Raw genomic sequence first — 11,614 nt, 5'->3', positions numbered from 1 at the left:
TAATTAATAAATGTTGGAGGAATGATGGAAATAGAAAATAACCATTTGGCATGTACCAGAGTAATAAACATTTCAGGCAAGAATAATAACAGGTCTTAAAATTGGTGGACAAAATTAGAAACAGGGTATTTACAGGCCCTCGAAGTATCTTCACAGAAAATACTACAAAGGGAAAAAAAGTAACTTTATAATAGTGAAACCTGGTAGACACAAGCTTAAGCAAATTTTGATCAAAGTTACCATCACCAATAATGGGACAATGTGACATCCTGTGCCTCCTATATGATACACTAAAAATGGACACAGCATCACTTCTATGATATTCTCACAAAAAATGCTGAAACTGCGGTCCATCCAACAAATTAACTGATCAATACTCTTCAAAAAGTACCAAGGTCATGGAAGACATAGAAATTCTGAGAAATTTTTTAGATTAAAGGATAAGTAACTTAGGGGGACAAGTGGCAAAATTTGAATAAAGCCTGTAGATTGATATATATTCCTTAAAAGACAATCTTTGCATGTCTTCATAACAGTTTAACAGAATTATCATGAACATTAATTTCCTGATTTTATAATCATGCTTTATTAATATAAGATGTTACATGAAGGAATCTGAGTGATGGGTATTCATTAAAAAAAAAAAAACCAAAAAACTTTTTAATTTCCATCTCGATTTATCTACAGTTCAATCTGTCAACTTATTTCGAGATTTACCAAATTAACTGCTTTTTTTTTTTTTTTAAGTCTGGAGTTATTTCAATTGCTTACATTGTTTACAGTCCTTTTCTGGGTCATTTTTCCCTGTTGACTAAATATTGGTATTAATCTTTCCCAGTCCCTTTTTTCATACTCACAATATTTGGAGTAATAGCATTCACTCCTTGCTGATGACTACAAAATTTCTAATTCCATGGTCGATCTCTATTCTGACATCCAGACCCATCTATCTATCTGGTTTCTTGAACTCTTCATTTAGCTATTCCTCAGATACCCAGAGCTTCCTCTCCACCCATCAAACCTGGTCCTCCCTGTGTATTCTGTTTCAATGGCTTACCCAAACTCTCAAGACCAGAAACCTGGCTGATCTCCTTTGGCTTTTCTTTTTTTTCTCTCCCCTTCTCCCCACACCAGCCCCCCACCCCCACCCCCAAGTTGTCTGGGCTCTGTGTCCATTCGCTGTGTGTTCTTCTGTGACTGCTTCTATCCTTATCAGCAGCACTAGGAATCTGTGTCTCTTTGTTGCATCATCTTGTTGTGTCAGCTCTCTGTGTATGCGGCACCATTCTTGGGCAGGCTGCACTTTCTTTTGCGCTGGGCGGCTCTCCTTACAGGGCACACTCCCTGTGCGTGGGGCTCCCCTACATGGGGGACACCCCTGCATGGAGGGCACTCCTTGCGTGCATCAGCGCCACACATGGTCCAGCTCCACACGGGTCAAGGAGGCCCGGGGTTTGAACCGTGGACCTCCCATGTGGTAGGCGGATGCCCTATCCATTGGCTCAAGTCCACTTCCCTGGCTTTTCTTCTTCATATCCCTCAACCAATCACTAAGTCTTCCACAACAACAATGTCCAATAGAAATATAATGTAAACCACTTACATAATTTTAAATGTTCTAAAAAGCCACATTTAAAAAGTTAAAAAAAAGAGGTAAATTTTTAATATATTTAACCGAATACAATGTCAAAAATATTCCAACATGTAATCAATATAAACAAATTAGATGTTTACATTCATTTTTTTAAATACTATACCATAGAAGTTGATGTATATTTAAAGCATAGCACAACTGTGACTAGCTGTAAGTCATGGCTACTATGTACTATGCTGTACTATGCTGAACTGCACAGCTCTGGATTCCATGTCTTTTGTGTCTCTAATTTCTGTTCCCTTCTCCCCACTCACATCTCATAGTTTAAACTAACAACTTCCTAATTCATCTCCTGCTTTTGCCCAGCACCCAATCCATTCTGCATTCTAAAGACTAATATGGAAATGCAAATCTAGCTAAACTCCCTTCTCTGATCTTCAGAGATCTTCAGGTGGCTTTCTAATTGTCTTCAGGATGAAAACTAAACTCCTTTTTTATATGATCAACACATGCCCTTCATAATGTGGCTCCTGATTGCTGATTTAATCACTTCTCACATTCTACATTCCAGCCATAAACAACTTCAAGTTCCTCAAATGAGCTATATTCAGGCTTTTGCACATAGTTTCCTGTCTGGAACACTCCTCCTACTCCTCTTCATTCAACAATACTTATTTCTTATCATGTGCCAGGCACCGAATATACAAAAACAGACATGGTCTTTGACTTCAAGGAGTTCACAATCTGGCTAACGTTGCCTTACATTTTAGGGCTGGCTTCCTTGACTTGCTGTTTTTTAATTACCTTTTGCCTTGTTTATATCATCTTCCTTCCTCACACTGTATTTTAATCATCTGTTGTTTATATCTTAAATGTATGTCTATATATGCTTCAAAATTGGACCTTTGCAGAAACTTTTAATAAACCTTTAACAGTAGTTATCTCTAAGGGGTGACTTTATTAGAGGACTTCATTTGCCACCATATACACTTCAGTACTATTTGAATTTTGACTAAGTATTTTTAATTTCACAATCATAAAAAATTGGCATATGAGTTAGGGAAATATGTGAAAGTACCTTTATTTCACTTTCCTTTATCCTCAGAATTTCAACTCCTTTTCACAGAGGTAACAACTATCAACAGCTTGGTATATTTCTTCTGGTCCTTTAATTATGCATTCATATATCTGTATACAATATATATATAATTTAGTTTTAATAAATTAACACTATATAGACTCTGAAATTGCTCATATCATTTAAAAAATATTTTGAAGCTCTTCCTAGTCAATACACACTTACCTTTTGATTCAAATGCTGCACAGAATTCATAGTAAGGATTTGTCCAACCATCATCCAACATTTATAATTTCCAAGGTTTTGCTATTCTCCCAATGCTCCAACAAAACTTTTGTATACACATCTTTGAGCATATGGCCTATCATGTTTAGCTATGTTCCTAGAAGTAAAATTGTTGCCTTCAACAAAAACAAAAACAAAAAAATACCTTGCCATCAACAAAAAAAATAATATCCATTTGTTCATTCATCCAATATGAACTGCCTACTAGTGCCAAGCACTATACTTGGTACTAGGAAGACTGCATTGAACAAGAACAGACCTATGCTCAAGTCAAATAAAAGGGAAGAAAGTTTACCAATTTTTTCTGCAATTCTTTACCTGTTTTGCCCACTTGTTTGCTACCTTTGCTCCTTCTTCAACTCCAATTTTTATCCTAAAACTTCCAGTAGCAGTCAATTTACAGTGGAATGAAGTGCAACTACAGGAAGCACCTTTATTCTAATGATTTTTTTGAACGTTACAGAAAAGGTTATTGTGAAATTAAACAAGATGATGCACTTAATACATTGTCTTACTTGATAAATGTAGTCTTTATGAGGTAGATATTTCTATTACTCTTCTCACTTTACAGATAAGGAATCTGAGCTTGGAGATGAGAAATAACTTGTTTACTATTACATAGGTAGGAAGTGGCAGTACAGGACTTTGAACCATGTCTATTTGGATTCTTAACCAAACTTGGATTCTTAACCAAAACTTGGATTCTTAACCAAAATACTATACAGTTTACCAGCTGTTCTAAATTACTCTTAACATCAACCCATACTGAAATCTTGCAGTATACATTAAACATCAAAATTTCTTTCCTCTCTCTTTGGCATTATCACCCTTCCTGAATTTCGCATCTAATGTTATCAACAACCAAAAATACACAAGCAGGGACAAATTACTCAATTACAAAGCCAACATTCTGGAAAAGTACAGAAGTTAATTAACTTAATCATTGATACTCATATAATTCAAACACAAATTACTTACTTTATTACCTTAACAATGAAACAGTAGTAACACAATAATTTAGTTGTAACAAAACCATCAACAAAGCAAAATAAAACTGAAGCTAATTAAGAGGCATTGCTTGAGCTTAAATTACTTATCTCCTTTAAACAGGAAATACTACCATTAGACTAGTGGTTCTCAATCCTTTCTGCACATTAGAGTAATAAGGGGGTAAGGAGGAGCAAGGAAGGATTAGCACTTAAATAGCTATAACCAAGGCCCCCCTCAGAACAAGTAAATAAGAATCTCTCGAAAGATTGAGAGTGACCCAGGCAAAGTTTTTGAAGAGTTGTCAGTGTTGAGAACTACATATCTAAAGTAATAAGCAATAAAAACTGTGCCCTTAGAGCAATTCAAAATCAAGAAATTGATCATATGATACATTTTTCCCTTATTCTGGGAAAAGGTTGGGAACACCTACTCATTTCTTATTGTTCTTTATCTATTTCTGATTGCCCATAGCAAATTAATAAATACCAAATACTGGAAGCTATGCAAACATGCTACTCAAATTGAAATGCTTACTACTTTACATCTAGAAAGCTCTTTTAAACAATTCTATCTTTCAGAAAGAATCCCCCATATTTTAAGTTTGCATAGATGTTTAAGTTCAACTGAGAAGAGGCAATATGTATTAGAAAGTATTTTATTAATAACAGTTATTATAAAACAATCTTCACTTCATGTTCTCAAATAAACTTTTTGATGGAGACAGAGTATTTTGAGTGTTTCCCACTACTTCTAAAATTGCCAGAATTCTTTTTTTTATAAGACTGACATCTTCAAATTTAGAATCTAAACAAAACATTTTAAGAATACATACCTAAAATACTTGCCCTAATAACTGTACTAATTTCTTCACAAATCCCTATTAGGAGCTTCAGTATGACCACAGGTACTTATCTTTAAAACTAATTTTCCTCATTTTTCAAGTTTAGGAATGATATCAAGTCAAGTATGGAAAATAACTTTTTTCCTGAAGAATATATCAATTCACTTAGAGATGTCTCCTCAAATTCAGTGAAAACCAATTCTTTAGTTCCTTATGTCAAGACTCCATGTCACTCTCAACCACTTCACTCTTGCCCTGAAGTTCTGCTTCTGTCAGGCTGTCTTCATTTATATCTTCAATGTCTGCTAGATCAATAGGTGGTAAAGGATTCCTCCAGTACTGGAAGGTATTATACTGCCAAAATTCTTCAGTGACCTTTGGAAAAAAAGGAGAGAGATGAAAGGACATGAGTGGTTTAGAAAAAGCTTTTTCAGGAAACAAATTTTATTCTGTTTTGAAAGCACTCTAAGAATTTGCAGTCTTTTACTTTGCATTTTCAAAAAATGTACATTTTTAATATTGCCTAATTAAAGTACTTCATGGACTCAATCATATCATGCATTTTTAATATTTAAGAATTTGCAAAAGTATTTATTAGTATTAATAATTTGAATTTAAAAATATTAAAAGAATTTCTTTCAAGAGCCTTTCTTCCCTCAATATTCTCCCCTATTGCAACAACAACAACAAAAAAGTCTGAAAACGGTCCTAGAATTTTTCATCTTTAAGTCAAGAAAATAAGGATCTATTATACAAACAGTATACATGCCTTAAAACTTATTTTTGTCTTTCTTCTAAGGTTTGGTATCTTAAAGGATTGGCTTTACATAAACCAAAATATTTTTCTTCTAAAAAGTATTAGGCTACAAACATTGTGAATAGTAAGAGTATCTTAAACTGATCATTTTATTAAAGATACCATTTGGTACATGGCATGAATAACTTTTAGGTCAACAGTAAAATGTATAAATCCAAAAATTCAGCAGCTTACTATGGATGGCTAAAAAATTATTTCAAGTAACTATAAAATGAAGCTTATGTTCCAATGACGTTCAAAAGCATCCCCAAAATACTTTGTGCAAAGGCTGAAGCACTGGAATTATACACAGGCTTCCGAGGTGACCATTTTGAAAGTTAACATACTCGCAGGTGGTTGGGTAATGTTGTAATCTATGTTAGGTTCATACTTGCTATTGTTGTACTGTTCAACAAAAATATGAGCACCACATAGGTAATTTTTAATTTTCTATCAACCACAGCTAAAAAAAAAAAAGGAACAGATTAATCTTAATATTTGATTTGACCCAATATATTCAAAATGTTTATCATTCCCATATGCAATCGATATTTTAAAAATTGAGATATTTTACAATCTTTTTGTCATACTAAGTCTTCAAAATCTGGCATGAATTTTATACTTCCAGAACTATGCAGACCAGTCACATTCCAATGGTTAATAGCCACGTGTGGTCAGTGGTCACTATGTAGACAGCACAAATCTACAGGGAAATCTCATCAGCAAGTCCATTGCTGGTATTGACCTTAGGCTCTAAGACTTAGAGAATTAACTTTCGGGGAATTTCTCAATATTGGGATAAAAATGTATAGTATTAATTCATAAGATGCTAAGAAAAATTTTACTGTAATAAGCAAATGGAATTAAAAACAAGCTTCTATTTGGGAATAAACAAGCTTGCCTTTTGGGAAAACTTATTTTTCAAATTATCCACCTATAAATATAGATAAAAAAAGAAAAAGCTGGGTGTGTTTGATTTTCTTGAAGACCAAAAGGTTCTTTAATGAAGTCAATATAACCTAGTGGCTGAGAGCACAAAATTGGTCATCACAACTGTGGGTTTGCATTGTTAATTGCACCACCCACAAACTTTGACCTGGACCTGTCTTTTTCATCAGTAAAATGGGGATGATACCTACCTAGAACTCACGTGAGAATTAAGGTTTAGCAAAGTATGTGTTCATAACTGCCTAATAAAGCCATTGAATCATTAATCACTCTCTCCCTAGAACAATTTCTGCTTACTCTCTAACAGTATGTCAGCAGTGATAACACAATGAATCTACATAAGGTGACACTACTATGAAAAGACATGGATAGTTAATGAATATCTGGTTTTCAGGTCTTAGTTTTAAAAAATCTGAAACAGTTTAGGAAATACCCTGAAGTTTCAGGACAGAAAGGAGGTGCCATTATTCTGCCCAGAACTCATCCCCAATGTAAAGGGACATATTTGAAGGAATTTCTCCTAAATGAGAGAAACCAAGGCTGAGGGCAGCGACTTCAGTCCTACTCTGAGCATTTATCAGGAACCATAGACATTTACTGCAAAAACTTAAAAAGCTTTTTCATTTCTCCATGTTTGTTTTTGCTGTATCCTGTTTTCCCTTGGTAATTAGCTGTAAAACACTTAAGAAAAAGACTTGTGCCTTTGAAGAAGGAAGGAAAGAAGGTAGCTAGAGGAAGCATGTCCCTTTTCCAGTTCTGCAGCTCAAAGAACAGATCTAAAAAGAAGGAACATGGCAGAGTGCCTGGGCTTTTGCCAAAAGAACGAGAGACCAATCTTGGTGAAGGAATCCCTACACCTAAGCTTGTTCCTTACCATGCGCTTTACAGTGACTTCAGGAAGTGGAAGAGCTAACAGTTCGTCACTACTGTGGTGGAGGCAGAAGTGTCTATATTCTAAGCAGGTGCCTTCGTGTCATTCTTTTAAAGTGTTCTCCCTTGGCCTAGCTACCATTCTCCTATTTCCTCGTATCAGTTCTGTGGCACTAGCAGTCTGCCTCCTCTAGTGGGAGAGAAAAGCCTATGTACAGGTGGGGTACCTGATTCACAATCCAAAAATGGGCTGAGGAGGAAGTTTTCAAGCTACACAACCTATCTCAACATCTAGAATGTCTTGATAACTGCCATTGTTTTAAGTGAATTTGATTATATAAGAACATTCAGAAGAAAAAAGTCTAAAGAAGGCTCATGCTTTCTAAATTCCAAGAAAACCAGGGGTAGAAGTATTTGAAATTTATAATTTCATCCAGAAATGTTCAATCATACAGATTAAGTCTAAAGGATAATTTCTCACGACCACAGAAAAATATCTTTCCTAACTATAAATTTCTCATTATTTTATTGGGTTTCACCAAGAACAAATCATGCCAAAGGAACCTTAATTCTGTTTAGCAAGGTACTTGATAAACTCTTCCAAAATATATTTAAGAACACAATGGATAACTGTGTTGTGGATGCTATAAAGGAGTGGTTGAAAAGAGTTTGGTGAATTGGAACACTGCACTTGATCTTTGCATTTCCAAAGACCCTGGTAAATTATCCCTGAACTGCCAAAAAGCAGCTCGAATTCCTAAATCTAGAAGAGCGCTGTCCAATAAAAATACAAGGCAAGTCACATATATAATTTAAATTTTCTAGTAGCCATATGTAAAAAAGGAAGAGAAACTGGTAGAATTACCAGTTTAATCCAATGCATCCAAAATGTGATTTAACGTATAATCTATATAAAATTTGAGGTATTTCACCTTTCTTTTCTCTTACTAAATCTTTTAAATCTAGTTTGTATTGTACACCTAAAAGCACATCTCAATTTGGACTAGCTACATTTCAAGTGCCCAACATTCTCATATGGCTACAGGCTGCAAATATGGAAAACAGCGCAGATCTAGACAAGCCAGATCTTCTTAGGATTCTTACACGCAAAGACGAGGTAGGCCCAGTTCCCCAAGAGTAGCCCAGTGATCTTCGTAAAAGGGCCTCAACTTAATTTTCAACCAGGATTCTTTTTCATGGGGGCAGATTTAACATTTTAAGTCAAAAGGGCATCTCGCAAGATACGGAGGTTCTTCCTCTGCCAGAAGGGCTGTACTATGACTAAAATGCTTCCAAACTGATGGTTATCACACTGCTGGCACTCTTCAGGAAGAAATGTATCACGATTCTAGAATAATCATTAATCTTTCTCTGACGTTGGTCGTTGAGCTAAATCTACAGCTGCGGACACGGTCACATCTTTACCATACTCTACCGTCTGTCATGTGCTCCTAAATAGAAACTAAAAGGCCTCATCTACCTTAACAGACGGTCCCTTTCCCGCTAGTTAAGCGAAATCCTTTCAGCCCGTCGGAGCCTTCCCGCAAAATGTTGCCACGGGTGGGCTGTGGGCAGTCAGTGTGCTCCCTCAACGTTTTGTCCATTTTCTGGACGGACAGTTCGCCCGGCTTCTGGGGCGTCTTGACCCAACACAGGTCTAAGGTGGAACGCTCTGTCCTTCCAGGGGTGCACCGTGAGCGTCGGGGGAGAGCAGCGGGGCCCTGCACCCCACCCCCCACCGCCCACCCCGCCCGCACCCAGCCCTACCTGGCGAGGCGCAGCCCCCCAGTCTCCCGGCGGAGGCCCTGCGCGCCCCGCCCCGTCGTCGCCACCGCCCCTCGGAGGCCGGGCGCCCACGGGCTCCTCCCCCGGCCCGCGGGGCCGCACCGGCGGCGGCAGCAACGGCGGCTCGCCAGTCTGCAGGCCGCGGCCCTCACGCTCTCCGTCGACCGGGCCGCCGGGGGCGCTACCGTCCCCGCCGTCGCGGCGCTTGCTGGGCGAAGCCAAGGGCTCAGCCATCGCCCCGGCGTCGATTTTACGCTTTCGGAGCAGCTCTGGGACGCCGAGGGGCTGCCCGGGATGCGAGGCCCCCGGCGGCGGGATCCAGAGCGGCGACGGCGGCTGCGGCTCCTCTGTGAAGTCGCAAAGCAGGAGCCGCTTCCAAGGCACGTGGAACGTCAGCGGCTCGGCCGCACGCCGCTTGGCCATGGGCCCCAAAGGCTCGGGCGGAGCCCGCCGGGCGCGGGAGGCCGAGCGCTGGGAGCGGCGGGGGCGGAGCGCGTGGCGGAGCGCGAGGACGCAGTCCGGCCGAGGCTGCTGCAGGGTAGAGGGGGCGGGGCGGCCCCGGGTCGGAGCAACTCGCGTGCGGTACCCTCGCCGCCGCGGAAAAGCAGCCTGGACGTTGGGGAGTAACCGCGAAGCGGCGGAGATTCGAACCTGCGCACTCGCGCCGGCCCGAAGGAGCCGCTGGTTGGTGGAGGCTCCCGAGCGCCCCCGCGGCCGGAAGTGCGCGCCCTGGGGGGAGGCGGGAAGGTGGTGGCGGGTTTATTAAAGGCCCCGCGGTGTTGCCCGCGGAGCTGCGTGGCGGTGTTTCCGCGGTGTTGAGGAGCGGATTGTATCTCACTTCCGCGGTGCAAATACTAGGCAAGGCCCCTTTAGATGCCTCTCGGAAATTCAGGAGCCTTAAAATGAACATGATTTTCTTTCCTGCCGCGAGTCTGACCATGGAGACGACTCTGCAAGATTAGTACACCAGATTATACAAACTGTCCTAATGAGCTAATGTTAAGAAGCTCCAGCCCTACGTTAATAGTGGGTTATTCATAAGAAACAGCTGAGGTCGGGCCTGAAGGAAATGATGAGAAGCAAAAGCTAGCATGTTAATACAAAGTCTATCGTTTGTGGAGTCTGCTGTGGAAAGTGAAGTAGCCACCACATTCCTCAAAGATCTCTTGGTTAAAAATTCACTAATGAGTTTCAGAGATGTGCAGCTCATCCAAAACAGCTAGTTAGTTGGCAAGAGCCAAGATTGGAGTATAGCATTTCTCTTTTCCACTTGAACCTTGAAATTGTTTGGTCTTAAATTATGTGGGAAGCACACAGAGTTCCCTGCTTACTCTTTGCCTGGTCAGAACCAAGATTCCAAAACACCTCCACTACATATTTATAGCAAAACTATGTGTGTTTTAAGGTGGGACAGCAGCAGTGTATTTACTGTTCTTCTCTCTTACTCTCTTTGTAGCTCTTATTTTAATTGTTTGGACAAAGTAACCAAGAAAACAAAAATATAAGGAAGAAAAGATTATTAGAAGTGCTTTGAAAGGGGAAACTGTGCAAGAAAGATAATTCTGCCTCAGCTGGTAGGTACCACCTACAACCTAAGTATTAATTACTTTATGGCCCTACACCTCAAGGTTGTGTGTGGATAAGACAGTTATTTACTTGTATTTATTAACAAGCCCAGAAATATAACAAGTTAGGGTAGAAACTGTCAAAAGATACAAAGTCACCACTTTAATCAAAACTTCAGGTTTATTGGAGCAGAAACTGAGAAAGATCTCAAAAAGGGGGCAAGAATAAGAATAGCTTTCTGGTCACAGCTGCTTATAAGGCATTTAGGGGATTTCCAAGTGGAGGGGTAAAATGATTAGCTGACAGTAAATATACATTGATGAATATGGTTTGCTTATCTGAAATTCCACAGGGTATGTTCCATTGTTCCGTTCCTTTGGAAAGCCCCTGGCAGTCAACTGTTTTTGTCTTCTGGACAATCCATTCTCAGAAAGGGATCTCTTCCAGTAATGCCCAGTGCAGGCAGCCATTTTATTTGACTTAACTGTCCCCCTTTCTGCTCACTTTCCAATGTTCTAATTGGGAACTTGACCAGAACAGTCCAGTCACCATTGATTTCTTGTCTGGCAGTCGAGTGGGCTTAGTCAGTTCTGTTGCTTCTTTGCCTTTCTTGATTGAGTGAACTTCATAGTATAAGAAAGAAATCTTCTGGAAGAAAATAAGGCTCACCAGATAGTGGAGAAGAAAAGAATTTATTCTCAATCTTGCAAGAAGGGGTGCACAACCAGAAAACATGGCTGGCGCACGGAACAAAGAAAAATGACACGATTTACACCCCTAAGCCTAGCACGCAAGCCCTTCCTCTGTTTCTCCATAGATTGGGTACTTCAGAGGTTACAGCCTATCTGAGAGGTCTAACTT

General features: G+C 39.5%; 1 protein-coding gene across 1 annotated transcript; it reads right to left on the bottom strand.

Annotated features, from left to right (window-relative positions):
• Positions 1–3,912: 3,912 nt before the first annotated feature.
• On the bottom strand, positions 3,913–9,889 carry C8H9orf40 (chromosome 8 C9orf40 homolog). The gene is made up of 2 exons (XM_012527484.4): positions 9,170–9,889; positions 3,913–5,163 (listed from the first exon to the last, which is right to left on the bottom strand). The coding sequence occupies exons 1-2, from the start codon at positions 9,608–9,610 to the stop codon at positions 5,005–5,007; spliced, it is 600 nt and encodes a 199-aa protein (XP_012382938.2). The 5' UTR covers positions 9,611–9,889; the 3' UTR covers positions 3,913–5,004.
• Between the last annotated feature and the right edge of the window lie 1,725 nt (positions 9,890–11,614).

The sequence above is a fragment of the Dasypus novemcinctus genome, chromosome 8 (assembly GCF_030445035.2).
Source record: "Dasypus novemcinctus isolate mDasNov1 chromosome 8, mDasNov1.1.hap2, whole genome shotgun sequence".
NCBI classification, from domain to species: Eukaryota; Metazoa; Chordata; class Mammalia; order Cingulata; family Dasypodidae; genus Dasypus; species Dasypus novemcinctus.
This window is presented reverse-complemented; position numbering and strand designations above follow the sequence as displayed.

What these genes read in the sequence shown, in the direction of transcription:
- C8H9orf40 (XM_012527484.4), bottom strand. Translation starts at nt 9,610, where the DNA reads ATGGCCAAGCGGCGTGCGGCCGAGCCGCTGACGTTCCACGTGCCTTGG. An exon ending in GGGGGGCTGCGCCTCGCCAG is followed by an intron (nt 5,164 to 9,169) that starts GTAGGGCTGGGT and finishes TTTTTTCCAAAG; the next exon opens with GTCACTGAAGAATTTTGGCA.